The following is a 14,662-nucleotide window of genomic DNA, read 5'->3' as shown; positions in this document are numbered from 1 at the left end:
AACAAATTCCAGGCTGAGGGACTGATCACCTCAAAACTACGTATTCAAGAGTGATGAACTGATTACGTCGTCTTCACATGAATAAATATACCTAACTGTTGCATATGCCTTACCTAATAGCCTGTCGGTTTTTATACTGTTTTAATATTCGGTATGTGAAAAGTAGTTACAATAAAAGGAGGGGTAATAGGGATAAGGTAAATTCAGTTATGTACAATAATATTAAAGATAGGATCAGATTACAGATCATACCCCCGGCCGGGATTGAACCCGCGGTCATAGAGTCTCAAAACTCCATTACGATTTCTTGAGTCAGATTACAGTATATGCATGTTAGATATACAAGAAATCACTCTCTTCCCTTTCTGTAGATACATTCATTAAGTACCTCTTGGCTCTCTTCTTGAACTTGCGCATGCTATGGCAGGCTTTGTCATGTGAAGGTAGTCTGGTCCATTTCTTTATTGTTGTACAATAAAATGTGTTTAAAGCCTGGCCACTGACTGTGGGTACTACAAAGTTGTTCTCCCTTCCCCTGGTACTATAATTGCTTTAATTCCCAGCCTGGACAAACTTGGCAGAAAGATACTCTAGACACTGCTAAAACTACGTGGACTAGTTAATAGTCCAAGTCGGACCAAAACGATGTCACAAGTCTTGGTTATTTGTGTATCATTCAAGTCGCGGAATTGTGACGTTATTGTTGACGGGTAACCGGGTTCATTACGGTGTGAGCCGCGGTGGCCCTAGAACCAACAACAACAACATGGCTCTTTAACTTACCCGCCATTTACCTGCCTCTAAGAAGAAGAAAAAGACACTATCCTGCAATGTGCTGCAGCAAGATGCATCATAAATTGTAAGAAGAAAAAGACACAAGTGCTTGTTTGGCAGAGTTGAACAGCCACGTAAATTACACTCACCCTGAAGATAAAAACTAAATAGTACTTGCAGAACAGAAAACAATGGTAGGTGTACCATCGACGTGAAAAATATTAGATGGTTTAGTTAGTTTAATATCTTTATTATGCACCTCATACCCATCCTGTGGGCTATAGTCAAAAGATTACAGAGGTACATAATGTATCCAGGGACTGTACCTCAACATTACAGAGGTACATAATTCAAATTCAAATTCAAAGTTTATTCTCTATAAGTATTACAATGCTGAGTTTACAGAATTTGGTTATTGTGTGGTTTACATGTAGTAAAATAATAATTACAGAGTGTACCACTAGAACACCTAGCATGGCTAGGCATTACAGAGTGTACCACTAGAACACCTAGCATGGCTAGGCATTTCGGGCAGACTTATATTAAATCTTAGGTTTAAAATGTTACAGAATTATGATGTAAGTTGGTATTATGGCTAAGTGACTAAGTACTAGTTGTGTGTTTAACAATGTGAATGCTTTTGTTTTGGCACAATACATAGTTTCAGTATTGGAGTATCACAGGCCAACTTTTGACTAGTTAAGATTCATTATTTTGAGATTGAGATTGATATTTCTGTTTATGGTCAAATGGGTGAGTGAGTGTAAGTGTGAACCACCAGGTGGTATTCGTGTAGTTAGTTGACGGTGTGTATCAGGGAGATAAGATGTTTTCTAATGGTAGTTTTGAAGGTGATGAATGTGTCTGCAGGGTCCAGGGACTGTACCTCAACATTACAGAGGTACATAATGGGTCCAGGGACTGTACCTCAACATTACAGAGGTACATAATGGGTCCAGGGACTGTACCTCAACATTACAGAGGTACATAATGGGTCCAGGGACTGTACCTCAACATTACAGAGGTACATAATGGGTCCAGGGACTGTACCTCAACATTACAGAGGTACATAATGGGTCCAGGGACTGTACCTCAACATTACAGAGGTACATAATGGGTCCAGGGACTGTACCTCAACACTACAGAGGTACATAATGGGTCAATGGACTGTACCTCAACATTACAGAGGTACATAATGGGTCCAGGAACTGTACCTCAACATTACAGAGGTACATAATGGGTCCAGGAACTGTACCTCAACATTACAGAGGTACATAATGGGTCCAGGGACTGTACCTCAACATTACAGAGGTATATAATGGGTCCAGGAACTGTACCTCAACATTACAGAGGTACATAATGGGTCCAAGGACTGTACCTCAACATTAGAGGTATATAATGGGTCCAGGGACTGTACCTCAACATTACAGAGGTACATAATGGGTCCAGGGACTGTACCTCAACATTACAGAGGGTACATAATGGGTCCAGGGACTGTACCTCAACATTACAGAGGTACATAATGGGTCCAGGAACTGTACCTCAACATTACAGAGGTACATAATGGGTCCAGGAACTGTACCTCAACATTACAACATTACCTCAACATTACAGAGGGTACATAATGGGTCCAGGGACTGTACCTCAACATTACTGAGGTACATAATGGGTCCAGGAACTGTACCTCAACATTACAGAGGTACATAATGGGTCCAGGAACTGTACCTCAACATTACAACTTGTCGGTTTTTCAAACCATTCATCACAACCATTACAGAGGTACATAATGGGTCCAGGGACTGTACCTCAACATTACAGAGGGTACATAATGGGTCTAGGGACTGTACCTCAACATTACAGAGGTACATAATGGGTCCAGGGACTGTACCTCAACATTACAGAGGTACATAATGGGTCCAGGGACTGTACCTCAACATTACAGAGGTACATAATGGGTCCAGGGACTGTACCTCAACATTACAGAGGTACATAATGGGTCCAGGGACTGTACCTCAACATTACAGAGGTACATAATGGGTCCAGGGACTGTACCTCAACATTACAGAGGTACATAATGGGTCCAGGGACTGTACCTCAACATTACAGAGGTACATAATGGGTCCAGGGACTGTACCTCAACATTACAGAGGTACATAATGGGTCCAGGGACTGTACCTCAAAGTTCTGACAGCTGAACAAGTTACAAAGTTAATGAATCAGGTAAGTAAATTTACTTATGTTTATACTACATGGTTATAATCATGAGCAAATTGTAAAGTAATGAGTAAGTCACACGTCCACACCCGGTCACAACTGTGATGGGTTATCGGTGCAAATATTAATTGTTGGGTCACACACACACAAATAGGTGAGTACACACATACTCACGAGCAGTGGAGATTTTATATATTATTAACCAGTTTTGGGTTGTGTCGCCTGAAATGTCTTTTTGTGATTACTTATTTGTTACTATAGCATACATAAGGGGGATTGCCAATAGATCCCTGGCTGTCTTCAAGAAGGCATTGCATAGGCACCTAAAGTCAGTACCTGACCAGCCAGGCTGTGGTCTGTATGTCAGCTTGCATGCGGCCAGTAGTAACGGCCTGCTTGATCAGACCCTGATCCACCGTGAGGCCTGGTCTCAGACCGAGCTGTGGGGGCATTGACCCCCAAAACCCTCTCCAGGTAAACTCAAGGTGTAGGAGAAGAGTTATGCCCTTGGTGTACAGCTGTCAGTATATGCTTAAAAACATACTGAGAAGTATAATAGGGTTGATATTCAATATCAGGAATCTTTTTTACGAAGATAGACTGAAAGTACTGAATGTTCACTCTATCAAAAGCCTAGCTAACAAAATTCCAAGCACTAATACCTGAGAGAGTGATTATCTAAATGAAAACTTCCCATCATCCCTCTATCTTACTCCAACTGAGCCCACTGAGGTCACCCTGATTGTTAATTCACTGCAAAACAAGTCAGGAAATTTAGTTCAAGTTTCAGCAATATTGTTCAAAAGAGCAGCTCATGTTCTTTCACCCACCATTACATACTCTTTAACAAATCAGTAGAAACCAACACTTTCCTGACATTGCTGAAGATAGCGAGAGTTATCCTGCTACACAAAGAGACAACTTATGTAAATAATTTAGAGCAGTATCTAACTTAACATTGTTATCTCAAATTTTTGAAAAACTGATTCACAAGATATTATACTCCTTTACCATCACACAATATATTCAGTTACTGCCAGTTTTGTTTCAGACCAAATAAAATCACAAATGACACATTCATAAAAATACTAGATTTCCTTTACACTGCTCTTGAAAATAATGAATATCCGCTAGGCCTCTCTGTTGACCTGAGGAAGGTTTTCGATACAGTAGATCACAGTCTCCTACACCTCAAACTGGATCATTATGGTATCAGAGGTCATGCACTCATATATATAAAGTCTTAACCTTACCAACAGACTTGTACATCAATGTCTCTATCAAGGGCACAACCTCATCAGCAAGACCTATGGACATTGGCATCCCACAGGGAAGTGTCCTTGGCTCTATGCTTTTCCTCTTATACATCAATAATCTTCTAAATGTATCACAGCAACTTAGACCTGTTCTCTTTGCTGATGACACAACTTTTGTCATCTCCTACTGAAATCCAGCTTCCCTCAACAACATTGTTAACCAAGTACTCTTAAAAATATCAACCTGATGACTACCAATAAACTCATGCTTTACATTGATAAGGCCTTCTAAATGATGTTTGGGAACAGAGCAACAAATGTCCAACTAAACATTATGATTAGTGATTCTCCTATTGCTAAACAAAATGAAAGAAAATTTATGGGTCTTTTTTTGACAGCTACTTGAAATTCAACACCTACATCCAACACATTACAAAAAAGTGTCCGAAACAGTTGACATCCTCTCCAAGATACATTATTATACCTCAGACAGTATTACTTAATTATACTACACTCTAATCTATCCCTACCACACCTACAATATTTGTGCCTGGGGATCCACAATGACAAATTACTTTAAGCCAATAATAACTCGACAAAAGGCAGTAGTACGAATGATCAGTTAGTTTACTGCCAGACAGCACGCTCCCCCACTCTTGAAAGACATGAACCTTCTTATTATACATAACATTATCTCATACTACTGTACATATTACATATACAGTGGAACCTCAAAAATCGAACATATCACATATCGAACGTTTCGAAAATAGGACCATTTTTTCGGACAAACTGTGTCCCTATTATCGAACGCGCCCCTGTTTTCGGACCGCCGGGTACGGGACCTGTCTGCCGCCTGCTCTGTCCGCATCCCCGCGCAGGCGCCGTGAGCAGTCTAGCTTTGTTTATGCTTGAGTGAACACTAACCTGCGCTCTCATTCACGCATTTTACGATTATTTTGTTGTGTTTAGTGCTTGTGGGACTGTGAAATAAGCTACCATGGGCCCAAAGAAACTTGCTAGTGGTACCCCTGTGGTAAAGAAAGTGAGAAACACCATAGATGTGAAGAAGGAAATAATACAGAAGTATGAGAGTGGTGTGAGACTTGTTGAGCTTGCCAGGATGTATGGGAAAAACAAGTCGACCATTGGTTTTATCCTGTCAAAGAAAGAACAATCAAGGAAGCTGATGTTGCGAAAGATGTTAATATAGGGATTGGATGAGGTGCCTTCTTCAAAGATTAAGGAGATTTTTGCCAAGTGGAATGATGTCCAATGTTTGTGCAGAAGTACCACCCTGAGCAAGCTGAAACAAGCATCTTTACAAAAAGTTCAGTGACAGAACCATGTCCCATTTTAGGGAAATGTTAAAGAGGCGCCAGAAACAGAGGACTGTGGACAGTTATTTTGTGAGACGGGTCCAGTGACTCTCAAGCTGGTCCTAGTGGCATTAAAAGACAAAGAAGGGAAGTAACCCCAGAGAGGACTTCATGGAGGGGGATTCTCCTTCCAAACACTAACCCCTACTCCCTCTCTCCTCCTCCTTATCTTCCAGATGCCATCACCAATCTTCAATAAAGGTAAGTAAAAATGTTATTTTATATGTACATGTATTACTATACATAATTAAAACCTATAGTATTTGTTGTATGTAAAACTGTAATTAATCTCTATAAAATGTATTTTTTGTGTGAATATTTTTGTGTTTCTGGAACGGATTAATTGTATTTCCATTATTTCTTATGGGAAATATGGCTTCGAATTTCAGACTTTTCGAATTTAAAACTAGCTCCTGGAACATATTAAGTTCGATTTTTGAGGTTCCACTGTATAGAACAATAACTTCTAATATCAGTCCTAACTTGAAACCCTTTCTTGATAGTTGCAACAGAACTCATAGGCATAATACTAGACACAAAAATCTCTATGACATTCTCCGTGTCTGGCTTAATCTTTGTTAAAACTCATTGTGCATAAAGGACCCAAAATTTGGAACTCCCTACCTGAAATCTCCAGAGCCTCTATCTGCCAGCAGCTTCAAAGCTACTATAAAAAAACCTCTCCCTAATATATCCGGACAACAGTTAAATATGATGATGATAGTCTAAACAATTCTTTCAGCCATAAATATACAGTGGAACCTTGGTATGCGACCTTAATTCATTCCAGAACGCTGTCCGAGTGCCGCTCCATTTGAGTATCAAATAAGTTCTTCCCCACCACTCTTCTGTTTGGTTGGCTGTTATCACTAATTGTCGTAGGCCCCATGGTGACTTATTTATACAAATAATACAAAAAAAAAAAAAAAATGCAAAGAAGCACAAAATAGTTTACAGCGAAGTTCTGGCAGGTAGTGTTTATTTGGTCGAGCGCTGAGCTTTGTTCGAGTAGGGAGCTGGTCATATAATGAGGTTTATTTATTTATTTATTAACACATTGACCGATTCCCACCAAGGCAGGGTGGCCCGAAAAAGAAAAACTTTCACTATCATTCACTCCATCACTGTCTTGCCAGAAGGGTGCTTTACACTACAGTTTATAAAACTGCAACATTAACATCCCTCCTTCAGAGTGCAGGCACTATACTTCCCATCTCCAGATCTGAAGTCTGGCCTACCGGTTCCCTTGAATCCTTTCATAAATGTTACTTTGCTCACACTCCAACAGTCAAGTATTAACCCTTAAACGATCCAAACGTATATACAGTGGACCCTCGCCTAACGCTATTAATTCGTTCCTGAGAGCTCAACGTTAGGCGAAATTATAGTTAGGCGAATTAATTTTCCCCATAAGAAATAATGGAAATCAAATTAATCCATTCCTGGCACCCCGAAGTATGAACAAAAAAATTTTTTTACCACATGAAATATTAATTTTAATACACACAAACTGAAGAAGACATGCACAGTTTCATGACACTTACCTTTATTGAAGATCTGGTGATGATTGATGGGATGGGAGGAGGGGAGAGTGTTGATGGTGTTAGTGTTTAAAAGGGGAATCCCCTTCCATTAGGACTTTAGGTGGCAAGTCCTTTTCCGGGGTTACTTCCCTTCTTCTTTTAATGCCACTAGGATCAGCTTGAGAGTCACTGGACCTCTGTCGCACAACATATCTGTCCATAGAGGCTTGTACCTCCCGTTCCTCTATGTCATTCCTAAAGTGTTTTACAACATTGTCAGTGTACAGGTTGCCAACACGGCTTGCAATAGCTGCGTGAGGGTGATTTTCATCAAAAAAGGTTTGCACTTTAAGCCACATTGCACACATTTCCTTAATCTTTGAAGTAGGCAACTTCCTCAATTTCTCTCTCCCCTCCTCTGAAGCAGTTTCCTCAGGTGTGGCCTCTTGCTGTTGAAGATGATCTAGCAGCTCATCAGTGGTTAGTTCTTCATTGTCCTCCTCCACCAACTCTTCCACATCCTCCCCATTAACCTCCAACCCCAAAGACTTCCCCAATGCCACAATGGATTCCTCAACTGGCATAGGATTCCCAGGGTTAGCGTCAAACCCTTCAAAATCCCTTTTGTCTACACATTCTGGCCACAGTTTCTTCCAAGCAGAGTTCAAGGTCCTCTTAGTCACTTCCTCCCAAGCCTTACCTATAATGTTTACACAATTGAGGATGCTAAAGTGATCTCTCCAAAACTTTCTTAGAGTCAATTGAGTTTCTGAGGTCACTACAAAGCACCTTTCAAACATAGCTTTTGTGTACAGTTTCTTGAGTTGGAAATGGCCTGCTGGTCCATGGGCTGCAGGAGAGGAGTGGTATTAGGAGGCAAAAACTTGACCTTAATGAAACTCATTTCCGCAGAAAGTCGCTCTGCCACGTCTGAAGGATGACCAGGAGCATTGTCTAATACCAGGAGGCACTTAAGGTCTAATTTCTTTTCAATTAGGTAATTTTTCACAGTGGGGGCAAATGCATGGTGTAATCAGTCATAGAAAAAGTTCCTAATGACCCATGCCTTACTGTTTGCCCTCCACAGCACACACAAATTAGCTTTGAGGACATTGTTTTTTCTGAACACTCTGGGAGTTTCAGAGTGATACACCAATAAAAGCTTCACTTTGCAATCACCACTAGCATTGGCACACATCAACAGAGTAAGCCTGTCTTTCATAGGCTTATGTCCTGGTAGTGCCTTTTCCTCCTGAGTAATGTACGTCCTGTTTGGCATTTTCTTCCAAAACAGGCCTGTTTCGTCACAATTAAACACTTGTTCAGGTTTCAGTCCTTCACTGTCTATGTACTCCTTGAATTCCTGCACATATTTTTCAGCCGCTTTGTGGTCCAAACTGGCAGCCTCACCATGCCTTATCACACTATGTATGCCACTACGATTCTTAAATCTCTCAAACCAACCTTTGCTGGCCTTAAATTCACTCGCATCATCACTAGTTTCAGGCATTTTTCTAATTAAATCGTCATGCAACTTCCTAGCCTTTTCACATATGATCGCTTGAGAGATGCTATCTCCTGCTATCTGTTTTTCGTTTATCCACACCAATAACAGTCTCTCAACATCTCCTATCACTTGTGATCTCAGTTTCAAAAACAAAGTTGCACCTTTGGCAAGAACAGCTTCCTTGATTGCCGTTTTTTTTGCCACAATAGTAGCGATGGTTGATTGGGGTTTTGTGTACAACCTGGCCAGCTCGGAGACACGCACTCCACTTTCATACTTAGCAATGATCTCTTTCTTCATATCCATAGTAATTCTCACTGTTTTTGCTGTAGGGCTAGCACTAGAAACTTTTTTGGGGCCCATGGTGACTTATTTTGCAGGTGCAATCACTAAAAAGGCAGTGATAATATGAAATGTTCCTATTGTATGCTTGGAAGCGACCGCAGTGGCTGGCTTGTAAACACTGGCACCCACGGAACAAGTGAGGTGGGCTCAGGCTGCATGTGGACGCGTCTCGAACGAACCGCGTTGAGCGAGTTTTTTAGCGCTAGCCGAGGCAAAATTTTTGCGTTAAAATGTATCGCTAGGCGGATTTAACGTTATGCTATGCATTCGTTAGGCGAGGTTCCACTGTATACGTTCACTTGCGAGCGCCCCAAATTTTTTGAGAGAAAAATATTGTTTTTTTTTTAATAGGAAAAAAGAGCATATGGTACCCAGGTGTCCCCAATTATTTTAATATGGTGCACAGTGAGTGCACACACCAATGTTGAATGAATGACAAAGAAAACGTATATATACGTTTGGGGCGCTACGCATGTGAACGTATATACATATACTTTTGGACCGTTTAAGGGTTAAAAACCATTTGTCTCCATTCACTCCTATCAAACACGCTCACGCATGCCCGCTGGAAGTCCATGCCCCTCACACACAAAACCTCGTTTACCCCCTCCCTCCAACCTAGAAAAGGTTGGAGGGAGGTTCCACGGTATTAACCCTTTCAGGGTTTTCGAATGTACTAGTATGGCTTACGCACCAGGGTTATTGACGTACTAGTACGCCTAAATTCTAGCGCCTTCAAATCTAGCGAGAGAAAGCTGGTAGGCCTACATATGAAATAATGGGTCTATGTGGTCACTGTGCGCAGTATAAAAAAAAATCCTGCAGTACACAGTGCGTAATGAGAAAAAAAAACTTTGACCATGTTTTTGGATTTAAATAGTGACTTTGCACTGTATTTTCATATTGTATTTATGGTTGTATTCTAGTTTTCCTGGTCTCATTTTATAGAATGGAAGACATATTACAGAAATTGAGATGATTTTGACTGGTTTCACAATGAAAAGTACCTTGAAATTGAGCTCAAAGTAGCAGAAATGTTCGATTTTTACCAAAGTTCAAAAGTAAACAAATCATGCCAAGTGTCCAATACACGTCAACTAGTGAGTTTAATATTCTTACACAAGTGCGCTGATATTATTTATACCATTTCTACACTAATGCAGTAGTCTACATAACAGTAAATCTTCTATTTTTTGTAAGAATAAAAATTCAAAGTGGAAAGCAAAAGAAATATAAGAGGGGCTTGGGGACGTGACTAACGAACAGAAAACTTGTTATTTTAGTGCCAGGAATGTCTTTCTTATTTATTTTGGACCCTATTTGGAAATTGGCATCTTTTGAAATTTGTGTGAAATTGGCAAAATTGATAAATTTTGACCACTTTATTGGATAGTTGAAATTGGTAAATGGGTGGTTTCTGGTACTCATTCGACAGAAAAAATGGAGGAGCTTTTTTGCCTCTCTTCTATGTGCAGGTTATTTGTGTATCGTTTCAGTCACGATATTGTGCCTTTTTTTGTTATTTAAAAAATGGAGTTCTAGCAAAATAAATATGAGTTTTGTCGACTAGTACACAGGAATTGGCCAAAAATAGGGCTCAAAGTGGGCGGAACCGTCGATGCGTAAACATTGGCAAGACCGCTAACTTCGTGAGAGCATAATTCTGTAAATTTTACATCAAATTTCATACTTTTGGTGTCATTATGATTGGGAAAAGATTCTCTATCATTTCATAAGAAAAATAATTTTTTTTTTCTGAAAAATTTTCGACCCTGAGAACAAGTTTAGGAGAGGGCCTCTCAACCCTGAAAGGGTTAAAAACTACAGATTCTTACTCTCATTACTTGTAATCATAATTCAGCTTTATATTAATAATTGTCTGCCTATTTGTTTTATTTGTATTGCTTAAATTTGTTCTTTGTTTATCTTTATTGTATTTATATATAGCATAAGCAAATAATTATTGCCATTGTCATCTTAAGTTAAGATAAAGGGCCCCTGATATTTTTGCCTCCAGCCTTCTCCTCGCTGCAACATTCATCACCCACGCTTCACACCCATATAAGAGCGTTGGTAAAACTATACTCTCATACATTCCCCTCTTTGCCTCCAAGGACAAAGTTCTTTGTCTCCACAGACTCCTAAGTGCACCACTCACTCTTTTTCCCTCATCAATTCTATGATTCACCTCATCTTTCATAGACCCATCCGCTGACACGTCCACTCCCAAATATCTGAATACGTTCACCTCCTCCATACTCTCTCCCTCCAATCTGATATTCAATCTTTCATCACCTAATCTTTTTGTTATCCTCATAACCTTACTCTTTCCTGTATTCACCTTTAATTTTCTTCTTTTGCACACCCTACCAAATTCATCCACCAATCTCTGCAACTTCTCTTCAGAATCTCCCAAGAGCACAGTGTCATCAGCAAAGAGCAGCTGTGACAACTCCCACTTTGTGTGTGATTCTTTATCTTTTAACTCCACGCCTCTTGCCAAGACCCTCGCATTTACTTCTCTTACAACCCCATCTATAAATATATTAAACAACCACGGTGACATCACACATCCTTGTCTAAGGCCTACTTTTACTGGGAAAAAATTCCCCTCTTTCCTACATACTCTAACTTGAGCCTCACTATCCTCGTAAAAACTCTTTACTGCTTTCAGTAACCTACCTCCTACACCATACACTTGCAACATCTGCCACATTGCCCCCCTATCCACCCTGTCATACGCCTTTTCCAAATCCATAAATGCCACAAAGACCTCTTTAGCCTTATCTAAATACTGTTCACTTATATGTTTCACTGTAAACACCTGGTCCACACACCCCCTACCTTTCCTAAAGCCTCCTTGTTCATCTGCTATCCTATTCTCCGTCTTACTCTTAATTCTTTCAATTATAACTCTACCATACACTTTACCAGGTACACTCAACAGACTTATCCCCCTATAATTTTTGCACTCTCTTTTATCCCCTTTGCCTTTATACAAAGGAACTATGCATGCTCTCTGCCAATCCCTAGGTACCTTACCCTCTTCCATACATTTATTAAATAATTGCACCAACCACTCCAAAACTATATCCCCACCTGCTTTTAACATTTCTATCTTTATCCCATCAATCCCGGCTGCCTTACCCCCTTTCATTTTACCTACTGCCTCACGAACTTCCCCCACACTCACAACTGACTCTTCCTCACTCCTACAAGATGTTATTCCTCCTTGCCCTATACACGAAATCACAGCTTCCCTATCTTCATCAACATTTAACAATTCCTCAAAATATTCCTTCCATCTTCCCAATACCTCTAACTCTCCATTTAATAACTCTCCTCTCCTATTTTTAACTGACAAATCCATTTGTTCTCTAGGCTTTCTTAACTTGTTAATCTCACTCCAAAACTTTTTCTTATTTTCAACAAAATTTGTTGATAACATCTCACCCACTCTCTCATTTGCTCTCTTTTTACATTGCTTCACCACTCTCTTAACTTCTCTCTTTTTCTCCATATACTCTTCCCTCCTTGCATCACTTCTACTTCAATCTACTGCAATCTACTTGATATTTTATGTACTACTTATCTATCTGCTATTTGGTGATATTTTAAACTAAGGAACTTTTTTTAACAAAAAATCTTGGCTGCTATATTATAAAAACTATAAGTAACTTTTTATATATAGTATTAAACATATAGTAACTAGGTAAGGTTATTATAGTGTGGTAATCTTATACTCTTAACTTTCAGGAATCACAGTCAGCCCAGAATGGCTATGGCTCAGATTTTGCTTCTCTTGACTTAAATTTGGACTGTGATGATGCTGTTCCCTGTATATTCTGTGATGAAATATTCAATGTAATGGAAGATGAGCAGCCAATTCTGCATCATTTATCTACAAAACACAAGTTTGTCATTGGAAATGTGGAGCAGGTGGCAGACCTTAGACAGTAAGTCTTATTATAATGTTCATCTTATATAATAAAAAAAATTTTTTTTTTTACCTTACTTTATGTACTGTACCCCTCAGTATCTGTGGATTTTGCAGTTGTCAGTTTTGTTTTGTGTTCTTTTACCTGGTGTCCTGTGGCTTGGTAGGCAATGCACTTGCTTCACAAACCATGGAAAGGGTGGTTTTGTTTAGAGTCATGTTACTACGATTTTGTGAGTCATTTTGCTTCACACACACAGTGTCCGTGGTTTCAATCCCCGGCCAGGGATTGAAACCATGGGCACTCAGTGCATGGCATGTTTCCTTTACACCTACTGTTTCTATTCACCTAGCAGTAAGTAGGTACCTGGGAGTTAGTCGACTGGTGTGGGTTGCATCCTAGGGGGACAAGATTGAAGGACTCCAGTGGAAATAAGACAGACAGTCCTCAATGGTGCACTGCCTTTCTTGGGTTATCCTGGTGGCTAACCTTCTGGGTTAAAAATCCAAACAAACCTTTATCTTATCCTTAAGTCAATTCACCATTATGATTTCTGTTATCATGGAAATCTATCAATATTTCCACAGAATGTTGAGCTGTTTTAATGTGATTAGCATACCTATATATCTGATACTTTTTCCATAATAGAATCAGTAATTTGCTGTATTTGAATAAAATTTCACAAATACATGATTTTTTTTAACACATCATCTATCTCCCACTGAGGTAGGTTGACCCCAAAAAAGAAGAAACTCTTTCACAGTCACTCATTCAATCATTGTCTTGCTAGAAGTTTGCTGACATCACAGTTCAAATGATCATGGTGTACTAGTAATATTGTTAGTTAATGTGTGATATGCTCATGTGCAGAAGTCTGTGTGGGCAGTCAGTGCAGGACATAAGCAAGGTCAGTCCACATTGCTTATTACAAGACCACTGAGTGGACTTTTCGTGCCAAAGATCCCTCACATCAACAGTTGCAGTATACAAAAGGCACTTTTGAGCCACTCAGCAAGTCATTATATGATTAAGACCCACATGAGGTTATTTGTCAGTAACTCCTGACAGATAAACACTGGGTAGTCACAAAGATAAATGGCAGTTAGTACTCTAGTGTTTGACAACAGTTCAGTCCTCTGTCTAATGTGTGAAAAACACAACCTGGACCTACAGACTTTTAAGAAAATGATTTATCATTAGAACATACTTTTGCATACAAAGGGACTACTGTACATTGTATCATAATTCAACAGTGACACATTTATTTTTGAAACATCAGCTCAGCTGGATTCAGACTCACATTTAAGGTTATATAATAACTTGGACCCCTGCTTAGGCGAGATGGGACATACACAGATGACAGCCAAGAAATGAGTGAGATACTAAAATTCCAATATGACTCAGTGTTCAGAGTGCCGCTGCCCAGACTAAGGGTCGACAATCCAAATGAATTCTTTATGAACGAGACCCAAAATTCGGTCATCCCAAAAATCTTGGATATTATCTTAACACCACAAGACTTTGAAAAGGCAATGAAAGACATGCCCATGCACTCTGCCCCAGTTCCAGACTCATGGAACTCTGTATTCATCAAGAACTGCAAGATGCCCCTGTCGCATGCCTTCAACATTCTATGGAGAGGGAGCATGGACACGGGTCCTCACTCACTCACTAAAAACAACAGGCATAGCCCCACTCTACAAAGGTGGCAGCAAAGCAATTACAA

General features: G+C 39.8%; 1 protein-coding gene across 2 annotated transcripts in view; it reads left to right on the top strand.

Moving 5' to 3' along the window:
• The first annotated feature begins 716 nt into the window (after positions 1–716).
• The window catches only part of LOC128703044 (protein FAM200C), a 165,282-nt gene continuing 151,336 nt past the window's right edge, over positions 717–14,662 (top strand). Inside the window, exons 1-2 of one of the 2 annotated variants that reach the window (XM_070103648.1) lie at positions 717–968; positions 12,755–12,954. In XM_070103648.1, the coding sequence (XP_069959749.1) occupies positions 966–968; positions 12,755–12,954 (203 nt within the window). In that variant the 5' untranslated portion in view covers positions 717–965. The remainder of the gene's footprint in view (positions 969–12,754; positions 12,955–14,662) is intronic. The other variant, XM_070103649.1, reaches the window with a different exon arrangement.

The sequence above is a fragment of the Cherax quadricarinatus genome, chromosome 86 (assembly GCF_038502225.1).
Source record: "Cherax quadricarinatus isolate ZL_2023a chromosome 86, ASM3850222v1, whole genome shotgun sequence".
Lineage (NCBI taxonomy): Eukaryota > Metazoa > Arthropoda > Malacostraca > Decapoda > Parastacidae > Cherax > Cherax quadricarinatus.
The sequence above is the reverse complement of the archived record's forward strand: the minus strand, read 5'-3'. Positions and strand labels throughout refer to the sequence as shown.